This window comes from Chiloscyllium plagiosum, chromosome 5, assembly GCF_004010195.1.
Source record: "Chiloscyllium plagiosum isolate BGI_BamShark_2017 chromosome 5, ASM401019v2, whole genome shotgun sequence".
Classification (NCBI taxonomy): domain Eukaryota; kingdom Metazoa; phylum Chordata; class Chondrichthyes; order Orectolobiformes; family Hemiscylliidae; genus Chiloscyllium; species Chiloscyllium plagiosum.
The window spans coordinates 108,640,417-108,665,341 of record NC_057714.1 but is presented as its reverse complement, the minus strand read 5'-3'; the positions used below and the strand labels follow the sequence as shown (position 1 = coordinate 108,665,341).

The window sequence follows — 24,925 nt, the reverse complement described above, 5'->3', positions numbered from 1 at the left end:
ATTGTACTCTATGCTACTCTCTCCCCACCCCCACCCTCCCCTAGCTTATCTCTCCACGCTTCAGGCTCTCCGCCTTTATTCCTGATGAAGGGCTTTTGCCCGAAATGTCGATTTTGCTGAAGCTCCTCGGATGCTGCCTGAACTGCTGTGCTCTTCCAGCACCATTGATCCAGAATCTGGTTTCCAGCATCTGCAGTCATTGTTTTTACCATGTCTTTTGGTGACTAGTTGGTGCTTGTGTATCCTGGTGGCTAGCTTCCTGCCAGTTTGTCCAATGTAAAGTTTGTTGCAGTCCTTGCAGGGTATTTTGTATATGAAGTTCATTCTGTTGATTGTTGGTAGGATTCTTTACATTTATCCAGAGCTGGTTAAGTATGTTGATAGTTTCTCGGCTACTATGATATCAAGGGGCCAGAGTAGTCTGGTCATCATCTCAGAGATGTCTTTAATGTATGATAATGTGGCTCGAGTCTCTGGGTGTGTTGTAGCTTCTTGTTGAGGTTTGTTGTGTAAGAATCGGCAGACTGTGTTTATCAAGTACCAGTTGTTCTTGAATACATTGTATAGGTGTTTTTCTTCTGCACCTTGTAGTTCCTGGGTGCTGCAGTGTGTACGGCTCATTTAAATGTTCTGATGCAGCTCTGTTTGTGGGTATTGGGATGATTGCTCCTGTCGTTGAGTATCTGCATGGTGGCTCAGTGGTTAGCATTGCTGCCTCACAGCACCAGGAACCAGCGTTTGATTCCCGCCTTGGGCGACTGTCTGTGTGGAGTTACACATTCTCCCAGTGTCTGTGTGGGTTTCCTCCGGGTGTTCCGATTTCCTCCTACGGTCCAAAGATGTGCAGATTAGGCGAAATGGCCATCCTAAATTGTCCATAGTGTTAGGTGCATTAGTCAGGGGTAAATATAGAGTAGGGGAATGAGTCTGGGTAGGTTACTCTTTGGAGGGCCGGTGTGGATTTGTTGGGCCGAAGGGCTTGTTTCCATACTGTAGGGAATCTAGTCTAATCTGGTCTGTGTGTCGCTTTCCTGTAGACACTGATTTGCAGCTTTCCATTGGCTTTATGTTCTACTGTAACATCTAGGAAGGGGAGTCTGTTGTTGTTCTCTTCCTCTGGTAAACTTTATACCAGTAAGGATGTTGTTTACGTGTTTGTGGGTTTCTTTCAATTCGTTCCATTTCATGATAACAAAGGTGTCATCTACGTATCCACCCAAATCCTGATACTGGTGATCTCATGGGTATCCCGTTGATTTGTTTGTTGGTCTTGTCATTGAAGGTGAAGTAGGTTTAGAGGCACAGGTCCACTAGTTTGAGGATGCGGTCCTTGCTGACTGAGTTGGTTCTGGTGTTTGTATCCTTGGTTTGTCTATTAGTGTGGCCAGTGTTTCTTTGGCCAGGGTGATGTTTATTGATGTGAATAAGGTCATCACATCAAAGGAAACCATGACCCTGTCGTCCTCTACCTTGGTGTCTTTGATGATGTTCAGGAATTCCTGGGTGGAGTGGCACGAGTCTTCTACTAGATATTTCAGTTTGCGTTGAAGTCCCTTTGCTAGTCTGTTAATTGGTGTGCTGGGAATTGGTCTGAAGGGGCCTCTGGTTTGTGTACCTTTGGTAATCCGTAGAAATGGGGTGTGTTGGATCCTTCTGGTTTCATTCTTTAGACGTCTGCCTTGTTAATGTCACCTGCCTTGTGGAGCTTCTTCAGTACTGCTATAAAACTGTTTTCCAACTGTAAAGTTGGGTCCATCGCCACCTGTCGGTAGGTTTCAGTATCTGCAAATTGTGCATTTTCTTTTTCAAAGTATTGCGTTCTATTCAGGATGACAGCCATGTGTCCTTTGTCTGCTGGTAGGATTACAATATTTCTGTCTTATCCAAGTCCTTCCAGGGCTTTCCTTTCTTGTGTGTTGAGGGTATTGCCTGCTTTCTTTCTGCTTCGTGTTGGTGCTACTGTTTGTTTGATGGCCTGGATTTCTTCAGTAAGTCCATTGTATTTTCACGCTGATTCCAGTGCTGCTAGGAAGTCCTTTTTGTCTGTGTCCCTGAGGTTGAAGTTTATCCTTCGTTCTAGGACGGCTTTTTCAGTGTCTGAGAATGATCGGTCCGACAGGTTCTTTATCCAAGCTTCTGAACTGTGTGTTATTGCTGTGCATGAACTGGTCCAGTTTTTATTGTAGGGCTAGTCTTTTCTTTGTCTTGGTCCGCTGTTGTTTAATGCTGATGGTTCGTTCTACTGTACTTGCCCAATCCTAGTCTATCACATTTTGGCGTGAAATTTCTTGTTTGTATTTGTGGAGTCTGTTGTGTGCATCATTTCTCATAACATTCTGTGGCTGATCTATTCTGCTGTTCTTCTGCTTGTGGGATGTTGAGAAGTGGTTTGTATTTGACACGTCGTGGTAATACCTGTTTCCTGAGGCATTCGTATAGGAAGTACAGTTGCTCGCGGGTAGTGCTCAGTCAGATGATTTTGGTTTCTCATCTTTGGGCTAGTTTGAGCATATTGCGCCCAAAGGTGTTTGTGATTTTTGTGAAGATTTGTAGCGCAGGTTGTAAGTTTGCTCGTTGAGCTGCAAGATTTGTTCTAGGATATTTCGTCACCATGCTAGGTAACATCAGTGAGCCTTCGTTGAAGCTCTGGTGTTCTGCCCCGCTTTCTATTTGTCTGTCTTGGTCTTTAGTGATGGGTGATACCACTACTGTTTTATTTTCCTAAGAGGTTGGTAAATGGGGTCCAAATCGATTTGTTAATGGAGTTCGTTTGAATACCAGGCCTCCAGTAATTCCCGTGTTTGTCTCTTTGTTTAGCCTCTCTCAGCTTGGAAGTATTGTCCCAGTCAAACTGGTGTCCCTCATCATCTATGTGCCAAGTACCCTGTAGACACCCTGTCTACCTGCAATGCCAGTTTCAAGGAACTGTGTACCTACACCCCTAGGTGTCTGTTCAACAACACTTCCAGGGGCCTACCATTAACTGTCTAAGTCCTGCCCTAGTTTGTCTTACCAAAATGCAACACATTGCATTTATCTGATCGAAACTCCATCCACCATTCTTTAGTCCACTGGTCCATTTACCAAGATTCTGCAGAACTCTTAGATAACCTTCTCCTCCTTATCCAAGCCTGTATATCCCTTGATATCCCTGATGGTGATATTGTGCATTAATATAATCAACTTCACAATCACTACTGGCTAATGTTTAAACTTAGCTTACATTCAAATGGAAGTAAATAGAGGTGAGTGCATCTGAAGCAAACTTCAGCAAATTCAGTGCCCTAATACGGATATATAAAGACATGGAATGTCTTATTGGAAACCATTATAGAAACTGAAATTTTACTATTTTAAACGTACAATCAAAAAAGCAAAAGGCCAGGTTCAGTCATTATTTAGAGTGTTGCAGAAGGGTAAATGCTTCTCTGTGGTATAAAATTCTATGCCACATACATACAGTTCACCTTTCCCAACAGTACATGATTTAGAACGACTTGTGCAACTCTGATTAAATTCAGGACTATTTCTCCTATCTACATATTCCCTAATTATTTCACCCATACCATGGTACAAGTTAAGTGCTTGACACTTAGTCTAAGTTACCTGATCCGACTGGATGACAGCAGGAGTCTGCATTTGGCCCCATTTTACCTAGTTTGGAGAGTAAAATCAGCCACAATTCCTACTTACTCTATATTGTTGCCTGGAAAAGACAAGTGAATAGAACATAGCTGAGAGTCAGAGCTCCGATATTCCCTGAATGGAAAAGCCTGCCATCACTTCGTTAAAACTTAGTCAAGTGGGAATTAATTGAGAGTTACCAGTTCTTACCTTTGGGGAATTCACTGCCTTTTGGAAGGCAGGAACAGCCTCTGCTTTTTTTTCGTAAATATATTTATTAGCAAATTTTTTATAACTTTACAAACATAAAATTATTGAAAAAACAATAACAAATATCAGTATAAGAAAAAAACCCACAAATTACAATACAACTACTATCTACTAACTACTAACCTACTCTATAATACAAAGCAAACCCTAACACTGTGCAAACCAACACCAAAAAAAACAAAATACAGAACAGCTATGCTCAGCGCAAAGCTCCCAAACAAAGGAACAGGAGCATTGTATATATACCCGTATTAACTCGGGAGACCCCCTCCAGGGCCCAGGGCTTGACAAATCTAACCATCCTGGTTAAACAAACGCCCTAATTAAGATAACTGACAAATCTATATCCAAATAACTCAAGTAGGACTGCCATGTCTTATAAAAATTGTTTGTTGTGTGGTGCACCATGTTTGTAAAAATATTCCAAGGGAATGTGCTCCATAATTCATTTCTGCCATCCCAGCCAGCCTGGCGAGTTCTCAGACACCCAATTCATCAGAATACTCTTCCGTGCACAGTATGCAAGAATATGCATGCCCGTCTAAAGATAGTAAATGCGGTAGACCTAAGAGGAGAGATATCGGGTCTCCTTTGACTTCAGTCCTCAATACCCTCCCTATCTCTCCCGCCACAGCGCTCCAATAAACACTGAGTCCATGGCATGTCCAGAAGCAATGGACAGTTTACATTTGGGGCACACTTATTTTACATTTTACGTACACTGAAGATGCCCCTTTTTTAAACTTCGCCAGATGGTCTGATGCCAGATGAGTCCTGTGCAGAACTTTTAACTGCGTAGCGCATGTCCTGTTACAGATTGAGATCTTTCGAGTATTCTCCCATGTTTCCAAATCCCGACTCTTGCTCCAAGACCTCACATAATCAGTTAATATCCTGCCAGGCCCTGCTACCCAGCAGGCGATAGAGGACACTAATCGAAAAGGTGCTTGTGGAACATAGCAACAACCTCTCTGTATCGGGCTTATAGGGTAAGAGTAGTCTTCTTCTGGATGAAATCCCTAACCTGAAAAAAACTGAAAAGATCTCTGCTGGGCAACCCGTATTTGCGGCTCAGTTGCTCCAAAGACATTATAACCTCCCCCTCAAACAAGTCTCCCAAACTAGAAACTGCTCTCGCTGCCCATAGTTTGAACCCTGTGCCCATCATCCCTGGTCGGAATGCTGGCATGCCAACTATAGGTGTAAGTGGCGAAGTCTTGGATAAACAACCCTCACTCTGACGCATCGCCCTCCAAGCCTGACTGTACTAATGACAATGGGGTTCCGGCTGTGGTCCATAACTGTCCTCATCTTATCCATGAACAACTGGTTCATAAGAGGGCATTTTGCCTGGGAGGCCTCGATATCCAGCCATATTGAGTTTGGATCGTTAGTTACCCAATCACAGACAAAGGATAGCAGGGAACTCAATTGATATCTCCTGATGTCTGGGAAATCAAACCCTCCCCCTCCATGAGGCAACTCCAATTTAGTAAGTTTGATGAGGGGCCGCCCACGATGCCAGACAAAGGAACCAAACCACCCCATAAGCTTCCGCAGCATTGACCTGGGAAACATTGTCGCAAGTATACGCATGGGATAAAGCAAACGAGGAAGAACATTCATCTTAATGAGAGATATTCGGCCCAGCCATGAAATTGGAAGAGCCTTCCATCTATGGACATCTTGCTTAATATTGTTGAGCAAGTGAGCAAAGTTAGTCAGAAATAACAGATTAAACTTGGGCGCAATTAAAATGCCTAGGTATCGGAACCCTGCCAGCAACCACTTAAAAGGTAACTTCAACTTCTGGCACATCCTTAAGGTTCCCCAAAGATATAGCCTCTGATTTTGCAAAGTTAATCTTATATCCTGAAATAGCCCCAAATGAATTGATACATTGTATCAAATGGGGTACGGAGGTCATCCGCATACTGTGTAATTTTGTGTGCCCTCAATCCCACTTCCGGAGCGGTTATGTGGATGTTCTGACGATTGTCTTCTGCCTGCGGCTCTACCATCAATGTAAACAACAGCGGTGAGAGGGGGCAGCCTCGCCGACTACACCTACCAATCCTAAAATTCCCAGACTTCACCCGTTGATGATGACCGTGGCCGGAGGGTGGCGATATAAGACCTCTACCCACCAAGCAAAGACCCAGCTCAACTCAAACTATTCTAAGACATAAAAAAAGATATGGCCATTCCACCCTGGCAAATGCTTTCTCTGCATCTAAGGAAATCACCAACCCCTGAATTGATCATTGCTGACAAGCTTGGACCATATTCAGCAACCTTCTAATATTATTGGAGGACCTACGGCCCTTTATAAAGCCTGCCTGGTTCTCTTTAATAATATGGGGCAACACCCTTTCCAATCTCAGTGCCAGGATCTTGGACAAAATCTTGAAATCTGAATTTAATAGAGAGATGGGCCTGCATGATGCACAATCCTCAGGTACCTTCCCCTTCTTAAGAATTAGGGAAATAATAGCTTCTCTCAAAGATGGTGGTAAGCATTCATGCATATAGGAGTGATTGTACATCTCCAGCATCGGCCCTGACAAATTCCCTATAAACGCTTTATAAAACTCACCCGGAAAACCATCAGGGCCAGGTGCTTTCCCACTCTGAAGTTGCCTAGCTGCCTACTGTATTTCCTGAACTGTCAAGGGGGCATTAAGGAGGGAGGCCTGTTCCAAGGTTACACCTGAGAGATCCAGGTTCTTAAAAAAGGTCTCCATTTTAGCCCTCCTGGCCTCACAACCTTCAGATCAATACAATTCAGAGTAAAAGCTCTGAAAAGCCTCATTAATCTTTTTAGCATCGTATGCAAGGACCCCGGCGCTGTCTCTGATTGCAGTAATAGACTTCTAATAGAAGTTAAAGACTTCCCTGGCCTATTCCCACATTTGAACAGCCTTTGTCTAGCAAAAGCAAGTTCTTTCTTTGTGTTTTGTGTCAGTATTAAATTCAAGGCAGCCTGGGGTGCCGTGATCTGCTGTAGCTTAGTCACTGAAGGCCATGCAAAATGTGCTGCCTCGGCAGCTTTCAACCACGTCTCAAGTAGACGCTGCTGTTCCTCCTCCTATCGTTTCCAGCTTGCCGAATAGGAAATAGCTAATCCCCTAGCAAAGGCCTTAGCAGTCTCCCATAGCATAGATGGACTACTAGCTGTGTTTGAGTTGATAGTCAAGAATTCCTGAAACTCCTTCAAAACTTATTCCACACATTTGGAATCCTTAAGGAGAAAAGGGTCCAAACGCTATTGTGCAAACCTAGCCCTTCACTCTTGGCCTTAACCTCCAAATACACTGCTGCGTGATCAGAGATAGCTATATTCCCAATTTTACAACTCATAAGCGAATTCAGAAGGGCCGAGGGAGCCAGAAAGGAGTCAATTCTCGTATGACATTTATGTGGGTTGCAATGCGTGGGCCCGGCTTGAACCAGTGCCCCCGCCCAGTCCTGTTCCGGCTGCAGAGCTACAAGGAGATGCAGATGCTCTTGGAAGCTTCCAGAAATCTTGGGAAAGATCCCCAAGCCATGATTTATAAAGGATCCAAGATTATGTTATTCCAAGACTTTTCCCCCAGTTTTGGCCCAAAAGAGGAAGGCATTTGACAAAGCAAAGAAACGTTGAAGGAATTCAAACATTCAGTACTCCTTGTACTACCCAGCTATGCTACGCTTCAGCCATGAAGGGTCTGTGTACAACCTCGGATTGCCGGAGAAGGCCAAGGAATTTATGGACTCTCTTAGATAAATTGTAAGAGTTAATTGATGTTGTTTTGCCCTCCCCCCACCCCAGTTTACCCCCTTTTTTCTTTCCTTTCATTACCTTACTGTTTAATATTATCTCCGGGGAGTGATATATATATATATATATATATATATATATATATATATATATATATATATATATATAGGCCAGGGGGCCTAGTTAATATAGGTGGGGGGAAGTGGTTACCTTATCCTATTTTATCTCTCTGTCTTTAGGAGCGGGGTTGTTTCCCCCCGTTATTTTGTGTCGCTATATTTAATTATTATTTGTTGAGACTGTAATTTTATAGTTATATATGTTCATACATGGTATTAACATTACCAAATATATCCAGTGTTGGTGGTGGGGTGATGGGGGAGGGCGCGGTGGGGGGGGGGGGGGGGGGGGAGGAGAGGGAGGGAGGGTACTCATTGTGGGGTGCCTGGGTCAAGGATGGGGCACTGGTTGGGAGAGGATATGATGGGCTTTTGGAAAGGAAGTGATGCCCCGTGGGAACAAGGGGGAAAATCTCCGTTTAAATACGTTTTATTTTTTTTATTTAGAAATAGTTTTTTATTATAGTGATCTGAGTGTGTTAAAGAGCCTTTATTTTTGTGAATTTTATATGCTCTATGCTCGGGATGTTTGGATAGGGTTTCTTGGTTGATCAGTCGATTAAATGGTCCATCTGGAATGTCACGGGGAGTAATTCACCAATCAAAAGGAAAAAAAAAAATTATCAAACCTCAAGAAAGAAAGGGCTGATATAGCTCTCCTACAGGGGACACACTTATTGGATAAAGAACACTTGAAATTTCGACAGGGAAGAGATTATTTTCCATTCTCTCTTTCTGTGCAAGGAAAAATATTCTGGTAAATTGGGTGGCTGAGGGCCCTCATGGACTTTCGAATTGGCACAGAACAATTATGGAATATATTCCCCCGACTTCCTTACAAATATGGTGCACCAAAAAGAAAACTGAATTATTCCATAAAATATGGGAGCCCTTCTTGAATTACACAAATATAGATATTTCAGTCATCCTAATAAGGGTTTTTATTTAATTGAGATGGTGGACCTGGCTGGTCCGGGGCCCCTTGGGAGAGGAATCCTGCACAAATACGGGTTTTGTTACGATCTGATGTTAACACATTCCGAGCATGTATTTCACTACTCAATTTCTGTGTTATCCATTGTTTTTTTTCGCTTGAATAATGTAAGAGACTTAATTATACACTCTGCTTAGTTGTAGGTTAGATGAGTAGTTAGTTGAGTTTTGTTTTTTTTTCTCTCGGTATCTCTTTTTTCTGTTTGATAGATTTTGGTCATTATTTATTTAAGATATAATTGTATATCAATGTTTATACTTGGGTTTTTTAAAAAAGTTTTCTTTTGTAAACTTGTAAAAACATGTTAAACTTTCAATAAAAATATTTAAAAAAAACATTTGGCGCTGCAAACAGAAAAATATTTATCAACCTTTCCATAAAACTGGCTCCGCTATCACAAACTACCTGTTGCAATCTGGAGATAAGGAAGTGAATACTGGGGTCTATGGAAGTAGATTGATGTGGGGCAATTGCCCTGGTTGCACTTGTTCTAAATTTTGTGGACAAGGACAGACTCAGGCAATTTTCCACATGGTTAAGTAGATGGTAGCATTATAGTTGTATTGGAACAGCTTGGATGGAGTGCAACAAGTTCTGCAGAAGTCTTTAGTAGTATTGCCAGAAAATTATCACAGCCCATTATCTTTGTAGTATCCAATGTTTCTAACTGGTTCTTGATAACAGGTGGAGAAATTCAAATTGATTGAAGACTGGCATCTATGCTGCTGGGGATCCCTGGAGTGGTGAAGATGGCCAGAGTATTGATGGGAGAAAATTTCTGCAAACAGCACTAGGTGCTATACAAGGAATCTGACCATTTAGAACAAAGTGATGTGAGGCTAAAGTAGGTGTCATTAGCATAGATGTGAAAACTAATGCTATGATTTAAATAATGTCAACTAAGGAACACCATACTGCTGAGAAATAGAGAGAATGAATGATTCTTCCTTTTGAGGGGGTGGGGGGGCAGGTAACAGCTCATGACGGCTAGAGTGCCCAAGTGTTTTTTTAAAGCTTTGATTAGGTGGGAATAGAACCCCTCGAGTGTAATTTCATCTCATAAGACAACAGCAGGGAGGCACTGAAGAAGCATGATGTGGTCAACTATATCCAAAACTGCAGAGGTTCAGAAGACAGAGAAAAATATTGACTTGGTCACCATCATGCACACTGTCATTTGCAACTTTAAGAGCTGTTTTGATGTTGAGGCAATAGAACCTCAATTGGAGCAATTCAAGCTGACATGTTCACAGATGTTTGAGGTCAAAGAAAGGTTGAAGGTGGGATAGTAATTTGCAAGGACTGAGGGGGTCAAGGGTTTTTTAAAGTTTGAGGAGCAAGGTGATGACACCAGATGTAAAAGGAGACACAAAGACAGTACACTGTTAGAGAATGAAACCGTTCACAATACCTACTAACTTGAGAGACCAGGTTGGGAGATCTGTAGTCTAATGGGAATAGGATCATGGAAACAGATGGTGGATCTCAGGCACAAGATGAGCTTGTAGAGTGGGCAACTGAAGACAGAAAAAAGTAGAGAAAGATGCAATTGCAGGCTAGGAGAAGGAGGACCCTTAAAGGAAATTTAGCTAAGTGCACTAGTGGAAGGGAACTTAGTAGAGCCAACAAATCAAACTGCCTCAATCTTAATGACAGATCCAGAGCTCCTTGCACACTACATCAGGCAAGTGGGGAAAACAGGGAATAGGGTTTCAAAAGACATTTGCAGAGTTGAAAAGCAGCCAGGGTTAGCTCTGTATTCCAGAACGATGTTCGAATAATGGGAGTTTTAGGAGATGAGAGAAGAACCCGGTATTATTTTAGCTGATCTGGTAGTAGATGGTGGCTAAACCGGTTGTCTGCCATATTGTTTCTAGTCTGCCTTCTGTGAACTTGAGTTGAAAGTCAGACTAGGGGAATGGTCAGCATTTATACGGAAAGGCTTCATTTCAATCCAAAGTTGAAGATGTTGATAAGTAAATTAGTAGTTGCAGCAATGTCATGTTGAAGAGGGGGTCAAAGCCTTGATAGCAGAGATTTTCAAAACACAGGCACAAATACATTGGGGAATAGTTTTTACTGTTAAGTATTAGTGTATTATCTATCTTTTTGCCACAATATCTTCTTCTAGTTCTACTTTAAACTTTACATATTCAACCTTGTTATCACTTAAGATTACATTATTTTTCTGTCATAAACTAAATGCATCACAAATTCAATTTAGCAGGTCCATGATGAGAATGTGTATGGGGATAAGCAGGCAGGGAAGAGTCAAATTCTGAGTTTTGTGAAAGGAGGTTCAGCTGAGCATGACTCAGACCAGATAAGAACTTACAGTTAACATGGGGTGCTGGAGGCAAGGGTAATGGGTTAACAAGGTGGAAAAGCAGTCATTATGTAGAGCGATTTAACAATATTGGAAGCATTCAGTATGTAAGGGGAAAAGTATCCATTGTATGAATCCAGTTAACAAGGTTAAGAACATTCATTGTACAATAGTAAAGGGCTTGGTCTCTGCTATTGATACTCGTTGATTTTCACGGTCACCCAATTTAATATGTATGTTGCCTTATCTGGATGCTCCTCCCTGCAAAATGCTTTCCAGAGAAGACCATGAACTCATGTATCTGTGCATACAGGTGATTGTTCTCTCTCCCTCCAGGGCCGGGAATAAAGATGAAGGAGGTAAAACTATACTGTGCCTCTGAGCGTTTTGCTTTGACTGAGAGGGGAAACGTGATGACAATGGCAAAAGGATAAAGGGATGGTAGTACTTAATTACAGGCAGTCCTTGGGTTGCAAACATGTTCCGTTCTCAAGTCATTGACTTATACCTAAGTCAGAAGACAAGCAGGACAATGTAAAGTAGTTGTTCATAAGTACAGGAAATGTTTGCACATTGGATCTGTAAAATTATATTCCTTTATAGGATCAAGCATTCATAAGCCAGATCTTTGAAAATTGGGGATTCTTGTAGCTCTAACAAGCAGTGGTTGATATGACCAATCTGTGCTGTATTACAAAACAACCAGATTTTATCACTGCATGCATTTTAGGTAAAACTAAACTCAGCCTGTGGTTTTGCAAACATAAAGCAAAACACTGAGAACCAACAGACTAAGTGTTACTGAGCAACAGCCAGGGTGGCACTGTGAACTCCAGACAGCAAAACATCAGTTCATTTGGCAGGAAGACACCTCAGATAATATGGCAGATTCACATTTAGACTGGTCACAAATACTTCAAAAGAGGAGTATTACACATGTTGAAACAGAGAACAAAGCAAGACAGGCAAATAGAGATACAAAAGCCAGAAATTTGATATAATCCAGAAGAATATTACCTAATTTTTGGATGCATTTGGTATATACAAACAGAACAACTGCATTAAATTTAAACATACTTAACTCTGAACAATAACAAAGCCTGATATTTCCAAGAAAGCAAATTGACAGATTGCACTGGTTGATAGCATTGTATCCCATGTTACTAAGTTTTCTTCAAGATGGTTGCTAGGTTAAGTGTCACTAAAGAAATGGTATTATATTTTTATTTGCAGTTTTATTTGCTGCTAAAGTCATGAAATTTCTATAATACTACATCCTACACTACCAGACTTAGACATACAACTTGCAACCAGTTGGAGATTTTACATTTCACCAAAACCTCCCTGTGGCCTTTTTCTACTTTATGAAACTTGAAAAGGCATTCCATGTGTTCGATTCCTCAGCCCCATGTTAAGCTGCCTGTTCAAACATAGCAAAACCCCCTATCACGGAAAAATGAGAATAAAAGAATTTTGCAGGCACAATGCAAGCTCTGGTTCTAAACAAGTTTAGAATCAAACAACTGTCACAATTAGCTGAGGAGGAGTTAATCAGTTCCCTTTATTCCCCTCTATCTAACTCAGTTGACTGCATCAAAGATCCATGCTCTTTTAGCACGAGGCTATACTTCTCTGTAATTAAAACAGAATTACAGAATGTCTTACGTATCAGTAAAGAGTTAATTACAACATTTTCTCTGGTGGAAGCTGGAGCAATTGATTCGACTGTTCACCTGAGAATGAAAAGACTTCGTGTTGAGCATAAGTACACAGGTGCAAAGTTGAAAAAGGATAGTATCCAGCATAAAAGAAAGTTGAAATGTATATACGGTTGAACATTCTTAGAGAATCCTTGAAAAGATTTAACCAGAAATCATGGTTGTTTAATTTGTGTATTTATCAGTCTTTTGAATTCAGCATTCTGATTTGTTAAAAATTAGCTCTGTCATCAGGTACATTTCTTTGTGAGGGGCTGAAAGAGAGCATTTTTTCTAGCTAATACCCAGGCACTCTCAGATGGCTGAGAAACTTTGGAGCTCTCCAACTCCAAAGATAGCTGAGGCAACATCACAGGATACATTTAAGAGACACAGATTGATTCTTGTTAAGCAGAGAATGAAGGCTAATCAGGGGTGGTTGGGAATGTGGAATTCAAAACACAAACAGATTAGCCAATGACTAGCAACAGTGGGTTCAAGGGGGTCCCTGATTCCCCTGCCAAACAATCACTTATCTCTACCTTAAAAACATTCAATGACATTGTCTCCATTACTCTCAGAGGTGGATCTTAATCTCTGTCCTAAAAGGGCAATCTCTGATGTTAAAATAATGCCCTATAGTTCTGGAGCAATGCACAAGATGAAATATTTTTGAACATCCACGTTGTCCACAATCTAGTAAACTTCCTCTGAACTACCTCCAATGCATTTACATCCTTCCTTAATTGAGGAAGCCAAAACTGCAAATTGTATTCAAGGTGTAGTCTCATGATTGCTCTGTATCATTGAAGTTTAAGATTCTTACTTTTATGTTCAATACCTCACAAAATAAAGCATACTATCAGACTAGCGTTCTTGATTAGACGTAGAATTAGATTTTATTGTCACGTGTATTTAAGCATAGGAGTACCTGAGTAGGGTGAAATGTGTACAAAGTCGCATTCTCCAGCACCATCTTGGTTACAATATTGTAGCTGCATGCTAACCTTGACTTATGGACTTCAATCTCTCTGCACCTCAGAAATTCACAGTTGCTGTTCATTTATGTAATACTCTGCTTTTTAATACTTACTGCTAAAGTGAACAACTTCACATGTTCTGACATTACAATCCGTGTGTCTGATTCCAGCCCACTCACTAAACATATCTGTCTGCAACTTTTTGGTCTTTACAACATACTTTTGCAAATTTATCTGTTATAGCTTTGCTCCTTTTATTCAAAAAAACTGATATAAAAGCTAAAATGAAAAAAATTTGAGGACTCAGATTCCTGCAGCACTGTCTACCTGTCACATCCTGCAAACCATTCAAAGTCCTATTCATGCACACTGTTTTCTGCCAGCCAATCTTGTATTCATAGCAATATGTTACCCCTATGAGATTGACTTTTATTTTCTTTGATGTGACACTTTTTTCAAATGCTTTCTGGATCCAAGGTCTACATGCTACCCTCCTTTCTACCAAACAAATCATATCCTCCAACTGTGTTCACTTATTCCTACCTCACCACCCTGCACCAACCTCCCCCACCCCACACTTGTAGTTTCCCTTACACCCAACCCCAGTCCTGAAGAAGGGTTACACCCGAAACGTTGACTTCTCCACCTCCTGATGCTTGCCTGGCTTGCTGTGTTCTTCCAGCCTTTTGCTTGCCTACTACAACGATATACTTCCAAAGAGCAGTATTAAAGTGATTAAATGGGATTTTTCTTAGAAATTACCTTGATTTTTTTTTTTAAGTACTCAGCTTTAATAACTGATTCTAACACATTCCCCACCACAGATGTCAGGTTATCAGGCAGAGTTTCCTGTTTTCTGGCTGATAGCTCCTGCCCTTCTTAAATAGAGGGCTTATATTTGGTTCTTTCCATAATCAATGGAACTATAGAACATCAACAACATATCTACTAGCTTTTAAGACTCTAAGATGAAGTTTGTCTGAACCTGAAGACTTATAGGACTTGGCTGCATCGGTTTGTTTAGAACTACTACCCCAATTTCACCAAGTTCCTCTCTCCCTTGCAATTATTGCCCTCTACAGTGAAGCAAAGAATTTATTTACTCTTTCCACCATAGCCATCTTAACTCTGAACTCTGCATTCTTACTCTTCAGAGGACTAACTTCACTTACAAACTTTCTTCTAAGTACCTGTATGAAGTTTTGCTGTTCTTACATTCTTAACTAACTTCTTTACATACTAATTTTTCCACCTGATTAACCATTTACTCATTCTCTGCCACTCTTTATATTGTGTTGGACTATCTGAGCTGACCCTTATCTTTGTGCTTTTTTCTTCAAGTTTTCCTAACTTCTTTAGTTAACCACAGATGATAGATCCCCTTTTTAGAATTTTTCTTTTAATAGGACCATACTTATTGAGCATTATAATTATTCTTAAATATCTGCAACTAAGTCTCTACTGATGAGAGTAGTAAGGCTACGGAATCTTTGCCTGCATCGGTAGTAGATTCGCCAAGTGTAAGTGCATTTAAGTCGTCATTGGACAGGCAAATGGACGTACATGGAATAGTGTAGGTGGGATGGGCTTCAGATTAGTATGACAGGGTGGCACAACATCGAGGGCTGAAGGGCCTGTACTGCGCTGTAATGTTCTATGATATATACCCAAACTTACTGTCCTAGTTCACTGCAGCCAGTTTAGTTTTCTCGTCCAAATAGTTGCCCTTACGTTCTCTCTTGTTGGAGTTGGTCATTACTTGTCATTCGTGCCATGAATGTTACTTGGTATTTATCAGACCAAACTAGAGGTGGCTCAGGTCTTGCTGAATTTGGGCATGGAGAGCTTCAATATCAGTGTAGTCATTAATCGTGTTGAACATTTTGCAGTCAGCAAACATCCCCATTTCTGACCTTATGATAGAGGGAAGGTCTTTGCTGAAGCAGCTATAGGACTGTACATTCACGTTATATGGTGGTAGGTGCTATTATTTTTGTTAGTTTCGTCCTTGGTTGTTCAGCAATGGGCAAAAAAGAAAGCTGGATAAAGTTTAAACGCAGACTTTTATTTTTGAAATGCAAGCATTTCTGGTGCAAAAGGGAGAAGATTAAAGGTTTTAACTTAATGACTGAATGGAAAAATAGCAGGCCACTGTATTACTGCTGTAATCAGCCAGAATTAGTCAACATACTTCAAATATATAACAGTTTGGTCCTCACCATCAGTCTTAGGACTGCTTAGTTGAGTTTCACTTTCTGGATGGTTGCTATGTTATAAATCAACAGAATTAATCTTTTGTTCAATCAAGCTCATGGGTGAAGTTTTGCTGTTCTTACATTCTTAACTAACTTCTTTACTCACTCACTGAATAGAAAACTGCAATTTACCAATAATATACAAGTAGATCTAATTCTGAAATGTAATGCTTCATAGAATTACAATATATGTGGTCAATAACAATGACTATAACATTTCCAAAACACAATTTTGCTGAAGCACTACTGCACTATTTCTTAGGTTTTCACCAGTCCAACTTTCATACCAAATAATTCCAGGAATATTATACAGTACTAGAATAAAATGCTGTGCTGTTCTTGGTCATGATTTCTCCACTCCCTTCCAATGCCAAGTCTAGTATGAATTCCAGTCTCTCAGTTCCAAAAGGCCCTATATGGTTAACTTTTAGGATTATCTGAAGGCATCAAATGACTTCCCACTTATTTCACCCACTGCCTCAAGCTTTAAGTGTCAAATTTAACTAGCTTTGCCTCTTCCATTCTATGCATGGTGAAATTACAGATGAGCTGAATGCAAAAGTTGTTTATAATGATGATTAATGGTCAACTTGACAAAATTAATTTAGCTCTCCATCCTCTCCTAAAAGGTCCAAACATATTGCTGAACCACAGCTCCCCATGTACTGGGCAAATTCTAATTGGCACCAATCATTCAAAAGTGTGTTGAGAAGTTATTTGACCACAATAGGCTTCACAACAGAATTTAAACTTGTTTTGGTCCATCCACAGATATTATACTAGGGTCAATGGATACTTACTGTTTACAGGAATCTGAAATTTACTCATCAGTTGGACTCAAAAGATAGCATAAAAACTAAAAGACAAAGCGTACAAAAATAGAATAGATCTTGGTGAACAGGAGGAAAACAAACAAAAAGGGGTAAGAGGCAGGGAAGTTGAAAAGAAACTTACAAGAGACATTTAAATTAACACACAAAACCTTAAATACATTAGGAAAGGCAGAATGGTCAATGTGGAATATTTTAAAACTAATGTAGACGAACCTCGATTACCTGAATATCAGATTATGTTATGGCCTGAAGGTCCCAATAGAAGCATTGCATCAAAGAGATGTTTCCAACACCGATTGCGTTTTTTGTTTACAGTGATTAAAAATGAAGTCGGTCTACTGAAATCCTGCCGAGGACAGTCCTGGACATCGATGGGAGCCCAGGCACCATCTCCAAATGACTGACTGCCCACCCTGTCTCGTGGCCCACACTTTCCCTGGAGTTCTACACAGATGTGTACCCTAAACCCCCTTCCCCAGATAATCTCTCCAACATTGTCCTGTATAGGGCAATGGTGGACCTTGTCAAAAAGTGTGAGTCTGTGTATGTGCGTGTGTTGTCTGCGTATCTGTATGTGTGTTATTTTGAGATTCATCTCCCCCCCCCCTCCCCAAAAGGCAGTCTTTCTATTGGTGACAGCCCGCTGCCCTGGGGGTGGAGTTGAGGGTGGCTCACGCGCAGAGCACTCATCTCCTGAACGGGGAGCAGACTTAGCAAGTGCTCACTGTGTCGATCCCATTGAACTGGTGTGTGTGTGTGTGTGTCTGTGTCTGTGTTTGGGGGGTTCTGGGATGCTTCAACATAGCTGCAGGTCCCTTACACACAAAAGTCTGTGTCTGCTCAGCAACAAACCCTGAGACAGAGAAAGGGAGCAAGGTGGGCAGAGCAAGGAAAAAGGAACCTTCAGAAAACTGAGCCCCAGAGGAGAGGCTTTGAATCAATTAACCAAATAATCAATTATCCGAATGAAATACTACCCATCCATCTCGTTCCTCTGTAATAATAATGTGAGTGAGAACAGAATAATTATTTTGCACTCGTGTTACAACACAGCTAGACCACCAAATCAAATTAGCCTCTCTGCATCAACATTTGCAGACTAAAATTAACACCTTCAAACACACTCAAAATTGATGCCAATGGGTTCCTAACCAGACTTTTGAATAACCAATCCCAGATTCTGCAATGAATTGTAGACGTGAGATTTGTAGGTTAAATAAAAGATTCAAAGTTTGTACGAAGATTTGTAGCTCGGGTGCTCGTTGTTGTGGTTCTGTTCGCCAAGCTGGAAGTTTTTGTTGCAAACGTTTCGTCCCCTGGCTAGGCGACATCATCAGTGCTTGGGAGCCTCCTGCGAAGCGCTTCTTTGATGTTTCCTCCGGTGTTTATAGTGGTCTGTCCCTGCCGCTTCCGGTTGTCAGTTTCAGCTGCCCGCTGTAGTGGTTGGTATATTGGGTCCAGGTCGATGTGTTTGTTGATGGAGTTTGTGGATGAATGCCATGCCTCTAGGAATTCCCTGGCTGTTCTCTGTCTGGCTTGCCCTATGATAGTAGTGTTGTCCCAGTCGAATTCATGTTGCTTGTTGTCTGCGTGTGTGGCTACTAAGGATAGCTGGTCGTGTCGTTTCGTGGCTAGTTGATGTTCATGTATGCGGATTGTTAGCTGTCTTCCTGTTTGTCCTATATAGTGTTTTGTGCAGTCCTTGCATGGTATTTTGTACACTACATTAGTTTTGCTCATGTTGGGTATCGGGTCCTTCGTTCTGGTGAGTTGTCGTCTGAGCGTGGCTGTTGGTTTGTGTGCCGTTATGAGTCCTAGGGGTCGCAGTAGTCTGGCTGTCAGTTCCGAGATGCTCCTGATGTATGGTAGTGTGGCTAGTCCTTTTGGTTGTGGTATGTCCTCGTTCTGTGGTCTTTCTCTTAGGCATCTGTTGACGAAGTTGCGCGGGTATCCGTTTTTGGCGAATACCTTGTATAGGTGTTCCTCTTCTTCTCAACAAATAAAAGATTAGCACGACAGTAACTTAGAGCAAAATTAAACAAAGTAATCAAATCAATGGCTATAATTTAAACCCAATAACCTTTTCTGCCAGCCCCATTCACAGAAAAGACAGACAAAAAAAAAAGTTAAGGGATAAATAAAATAAAATCACAAAACTGGCCAGATAACAATCAATCAGTTTTCAGAATCCATTCTTGATCAGGCATATACAGTTGATTCCTGGTTGATTTTCTGAAGACAATATTCAAGGCTGCCTTTACACTTCACTGAGGAAGTCAGTGGTACTTATAACTTGTTTTCTATTCTATGAACTTTCAATAGCTCATAATGGGAGGTTAGGCAGGATGCTCTTGAAACTTCACACTGCAACAATAGTCAAACTCCTTCTCACAGAAGGACAGTCGAAAAGCTAATCCAAACTTTCTGGCCGCTTGCTCTGTTTGATGACCATACTCTCTTCCATACTCACTTACAATAATTCCCCAAGTACTGACTCCATTACTGGCCAAATGTTTGCTATCTGGTTTCTCTCCACAAATCCTGGCAGACCTGCTGAATTTCTCCAGCAATTTCTGTTTTCATAACAACTTATTTATTCTGCACTTTGTTTTGCTTTTTCATACAAGCTGCTGTTCGGTCAAAAGGTCATCTTTAGCTCACAGTCCTCAGTTCCCCGTTTCAAACCAAAATTGAAAAAAATAATAAAATGAAAAATTATGAAAACTCTGAGAGTTCTAACACTAATATTTAAGATGAGAGCGCTAATATTGAAATCAGGGACATGGACTCACCAAAAAGAACAAAGTCAAAATAATAATAAAGAAAACAATTACAAATGACTGACAAACTATGATTTTCATCGTAGAAATTTAAATAAAGTACGAGAACACACTGCAGATGTCACAAATATTGTCTTCAGGAATTGTTCTTCAGATTGGAAAATTGCATGTCTCACCACTATTTAAGAACACCAGAGTGAAGTCAAGGACCAGATAGTATAAAATCTGTTGTTGCGAAATTAGCAGAGTTCATAAATAAATAAGGAACTAAACACCTTAGCCATTTTCAGCTCAAACGAGAAAGTTAGCATGGAGTTGTGACAAGTAGGCCATGCCTGATGAACCACAGGAACACAAGACAGAAGAGCAGAAGTAGGCTGGTTGGCTCACCAAGTCTGCTCTGCCAATCAATGAGATCATGGATCAACTGATAATCCTCAACTCAACCTTTTTTGTTGAATCCCCACAACTGATTAAAAATCTATTTCAGCTTTGAATATACTTAATGACATTGTCCTTTTCTTGCTGCATTTGGACATGGGCTATGTCCAAATTTGGGCTGACAAGTGGCACGTAACATTTTGGCAAAAGAGGACTGCAGATGCTGGAAACCAGAGTTTAGATCAGTGGTGCTGGAAAAGCACAGCAGGTTAGGCAGCATCCAAGGAGCAGGAGAATCGACATTTCGGGCAAAAGCCCCTTATCAGGAATAGAGGCACAGATCTGAGGTCCACACAAGGCAGTGACTTCTGGAACCAGAATGCTTTGTTCTGTGCCAGCACATCAATCGCAGAATGTCAAGGTGCTGCATGCACACAGTTGCTTGGCTTAGAGGGAATACTGGTCTGAAGTGTGATGGAATACTCCCCGTTTACCTAGATAAGTGCAGCTGCAGCAACTCTGAAAACATTTCTCACATCCAGGACAAAGCAGAAGTTTGACTGGCACCGCATTCACACCTGCACCACCAATGCACACTGACAGCCACTTCAGAAGTCCACCAAGTCTCCTCAAACAGCACCTTCCAAACTATGGCCATTTACATCTATAAAGACAAGGCTAGCAATACTTGGAAATATATCCCCGTTCCTTAGTGTCACTGGATCAAAATCACAACTTTCTACCTAACAAACAGCACGGTGGGTAAACTTACCCAAAGTAGACCGCAACGATTCAAGAAGGCAGTTTACCACTATCTTCTCCAGGACATCTCAAGATGGACAATAAATACTTTCCCAGCCATTGTAGCTCACCCCCCCAGAATAAAGCTTACAAAATTCTTAAAAATCACTTTCAGATTGATCATTTTGATCAGCCAATTTTAAGTCAGCTTTCCACACCTATGTTCCTAAATTTGGGTCCATTATCCCATTATTGAAACTATAATTTAATTTTTCAGCATTGAGGGGTTATATATAATGCAGAGAAGCAATTCACAGATCATCTTCGCCTGCAGTCTAATCTAAATAAATGCCAGTGCAAAAGGACTTAGAATTAAACCTCTTTTAAAATGTAGTGAAAAACTGCCAGAATACAGTATTCAATAAACGTTGACACAAGAACTCAGTTTGGCATTCGCAATCTTTCGGGAGGATTTGAAAACTACCATAACCCGCATCTCAAATTCCACAAATTCAGCCATTACAATGGTGAAGAAGAAGGAAGTTTCATAATCAAGATAGACACTGTGCACTAAAGAATTAGTTTGGAAGGTGGGTATCAACAGTGAAGGATACAAGGTTCAAGGTACAACAGCATACCGTTCAGTTGTATTTATCTACCCACACTTGTTCAAACAGAAGCTTTCTCACTTACATAAGTTATTACTAGAAGATTAGAACAAGCGCAAGAGGAAAAACTGGGTACATGCATTTTTTTACCAGTTTACAAAGAACAGAGTTCTGAAACTTAATGAGTTGAGCATAATGTGAAAGTTTCACAGAAAAATTAGAAAACTGATTACTTACTGTTTTCTATTGTAGGGTCATACGAGTCCACAAACTGCCCTTCAACAAACTGAATGGTCAGTGAGGATTTTCCTAAAAGAGAAACAAATAAATCTGAATACCAGGTCTTGTTTCCTGAAAAGTCATCTGAAATTATGAAATATATATTCATATTATCTCTCTTCCTATGGGCTATATTTAGAACTTATCTCTACTGCTTGCATATCACATCTGTGCCACCGTGCCACGGGGTGGCACAGATGTGATCTGCATGGGTTTCCTCCAGGTGTTCCGGTTTCCTCCCACAGTCCAAAGATGTGCAGGTCAGGTGAATTGGCCATGCTAAAAATTGCACAGTGTTAGATGCAGGGGTATATGTAGGGGAATGGGTATGGGTGGGTACTCTTCAGCGGGTCGGTGTGGACTTGTTGGGCCAAAGGGCCTGTTTCCACACTAAGTAATCTAATCTAATCATCTTTCATATTATATTCTAAATTTTGAGGTTTGTATTGTTAAACCACTAGTATTTTATACACAACTTCCTGTTAATACATTACTAAATGTGATTATGCCTGGTTTTATCTTGTACTTGCTTCTAATACACTTATGCCATTTCTAAATACCTTTCATTTGACTAATGTAAATAATGTGGCAAAATTACCAGATCAGTAATTCAAAAACCTGTGTGCTTCAGAAACACAAGTTCAAATTCCACTACTGCAGGTGGGGGATTTTAAATGAATTCTTTTGCAATAAGAAACTAATCTCAGCAATGGGAACCATGAAATTATCGGATTGTTGCCAACTCATCTTCCTCTCAAATGCCCCAATTTGATTTGGCCCAAAGTAACATCAGAACTACAGTTATGGTTGACTATCAATGCCCTTACAAATGCCTTAGCCAGTCACATCATTGAATCCAACTATACAGGAGTAACAGCACTATAGCATACATACAACACATTCAGTGGCTGTTCAAGAAAGTAGCCGCCACTTTTGAGGGCCATTAGAAATGAGGAACAAATATTGACAGTCAAAGTTAACATCATATGAAAAAAATTAAAAAGAAATAAATAGGTTCAAATAATGAAAGTTTAAAAAAAAAAGTCAGCCACTAAGTGAGACTGATCAAGTTTGTTTGATAAACAAGATTGTTTCTACCTCTACCTCCCAACATATTGAGGACACATCTTGACTCTGCTGAACCATTCCCTAATTAACCTGGTTGAGATCTGAAACTCCCATTTGCAACTTAGGAAAAAACAGTGAACAAATATTCTCCAAGTAAACAAACTGCGTCAGTGCATAACAACCAATTAAAATAATCTTTATACTGTATTATTGCTCAAGACAACAAAACCAACGATTTGTACAATAAATATTGGTCATAGAGATGTACAGCATGAAAACAGACCCCTTTGGTCCAACCCGCCCATGCCGACCAGATATCCCAACCCAATCTAGTCCCACCTGCCAGCACCCGGCCCATATTCCTCCAAACCCTTCCTATTCATATACCCATCCAAATGCCTCTTAAATGTTGCAATTGTACCAGCCTCCACCACTTCCTCTGGCAGCTCATTCCATACACGTACCACCCTCTGCGTGAGAAAGTTGCCCCTTAGGTCTCTTTTATATCTTTCTCCTCTCAGCCTAAACCCATGCCCTCCAGTTCTGGACTCCCCGACCCCAGGGAAAAGACTTTGCTGATTTACCCTATCCATGCCCCTCATAATTTTATAAACCTCTATAAGGTCACCCTTCAGCCTCCGACGTTCCAGGAAAAACAGCGTCAGCCTGTTCAGCCTCTCCAGAGAGGTCTAACCCTGGCAACATCCTTGTAAGCCTTTTCTAAACCCTTTCAAGTTTCACCACATCTTTCCGATAGGAGGAGACCAGAATTGCACGCAATATTCCAACCGTGGTCTAACCAATGTCCTGTACAGCCGCAACATGACCTCCCGACTCCTGTATTCAATACTCTGACCAATAAAGGAAAGCATACCAAACGCCTTCTTCATTATCCTACCTACCTGCGACTCCACTTTCAAGGAGCTATGAACCTGCACTCCAAGGTCTCTTTGTTCAGCAACACTCCCTAGGACCTTACCATTAAGTGTATAAGTCCTGCTAACATTTGCTTTTCCAAAATGCAGCATCTCGCATTTATCCAAATTAAACTCCATCTGCCACTTCTCAGCCCATTGGCCCTGATCCTCTTCGCTGTCCACTACACCTCCAATTTTGGTGTCATCTGCAAACTTACTAACTGTATCTCTTATGCTCACATCCAAATCATTCAGGTAAATGACAAAAAGTACTGGACCCAGCACCAATCATTGTGGCACTCCACTGGTCACAGGCCCCCAGTCTGAAAAACAACCCTCCACCACCACCCTGTCTTCTACCTTTGAGCCAGATCTGCATCCAAATGGCTAGTTCTCCCTGTATTCCATGAGATCTAATCTTGCTAATCTGTCTCCCATGGGGAAACTTGTCGAACACCTTACTGAAGTCCACAGCTACTGCTCTGCCCTCAGCAATCCTCTTTGTTACTTCCTCAAAACACTATCAAGTTTGTGAGACAAGACCTCCCACGTACAAAGTCATGTTGACTATCCCTAATCAGTCCTTGCCTTTCCAAATACATTAACATCCTGTCCCTCAGGATTCCCTCCAACAACTTGCCTACCACCAAGGTCAAGCTTACTGGTTTATAGTTCCCAGGCTTGTCCTTACCGCCCTTCTTAAACATGGCGCCACGTTTGCCAACCTCCAGTCTTCCAGCACCTCACCTGTGACTATCAATGATACAAATATCTCAGCAAGTGGTCCAGCAATCACTTCTCTAGCTTCCCACAGAGTTCTTGGGTACACCTGATCAGGTCCTGGGGATTTATCCACTTTTATCGGTTCAAGACATCCAGCACTTCCTCCTCTTTAATATGGATATTTTGCAAGATGTCACCATCTATTTCCCTACAGTCTATATCTTCCATGTCCTTTTCCACTGATGCAAAATACTCATTTAGTATCTCCCCCATTTTCTGTGGCTCCACAGAAAGGCACCTTGCTGATCTTTGAGGGGCTCTATTCTCTCCCTAGTTACCCTTTTGTCCTTAATATATTTGTAAAAACCCTTTGGATTCTCCTTAATTCTATTTGCCAAAGCTACCTCATGTCCCCTTTTTGCCCTCCTGATTTCCCTCTTAAGTATACTCCTACTTCCTTTATACTGTTCTAAGGATTCACTCGATCTATCCTGTCTATACCTTAGATATGCTTCCTTCTTTTTCTTAACCAAACCCTCAATTTCTTCAGTCATCCAGCATTCCCTATAC

General features: G+C 41.0%; 1 protein-coding gene across 2 annotated transcripts in view; it reads right to left on the bottom strand.

Moving 5' to 3' along the window:
- Positions 1 to 24,925, bottom strand: part of rheb (Ras homolog, mTORC1 binding) — a 126,483-nt gene that overhangs the window by 54,156 nt on the left and 47,402 nt on the right. For both annotated transcript variants that reach the window (XM_043690758.1, XM_043690757.1), the window contains exon 2: positions 21,606 to 21,677. In XM_043690758.1, the coding sequence (XP_043546693.1) occupies positions 21,606 to 21,677 (72 nt within the window). The remainder of the gene's footprint in view (positions 1 to 21,605; positions 21,678 to 24,925) is intronic.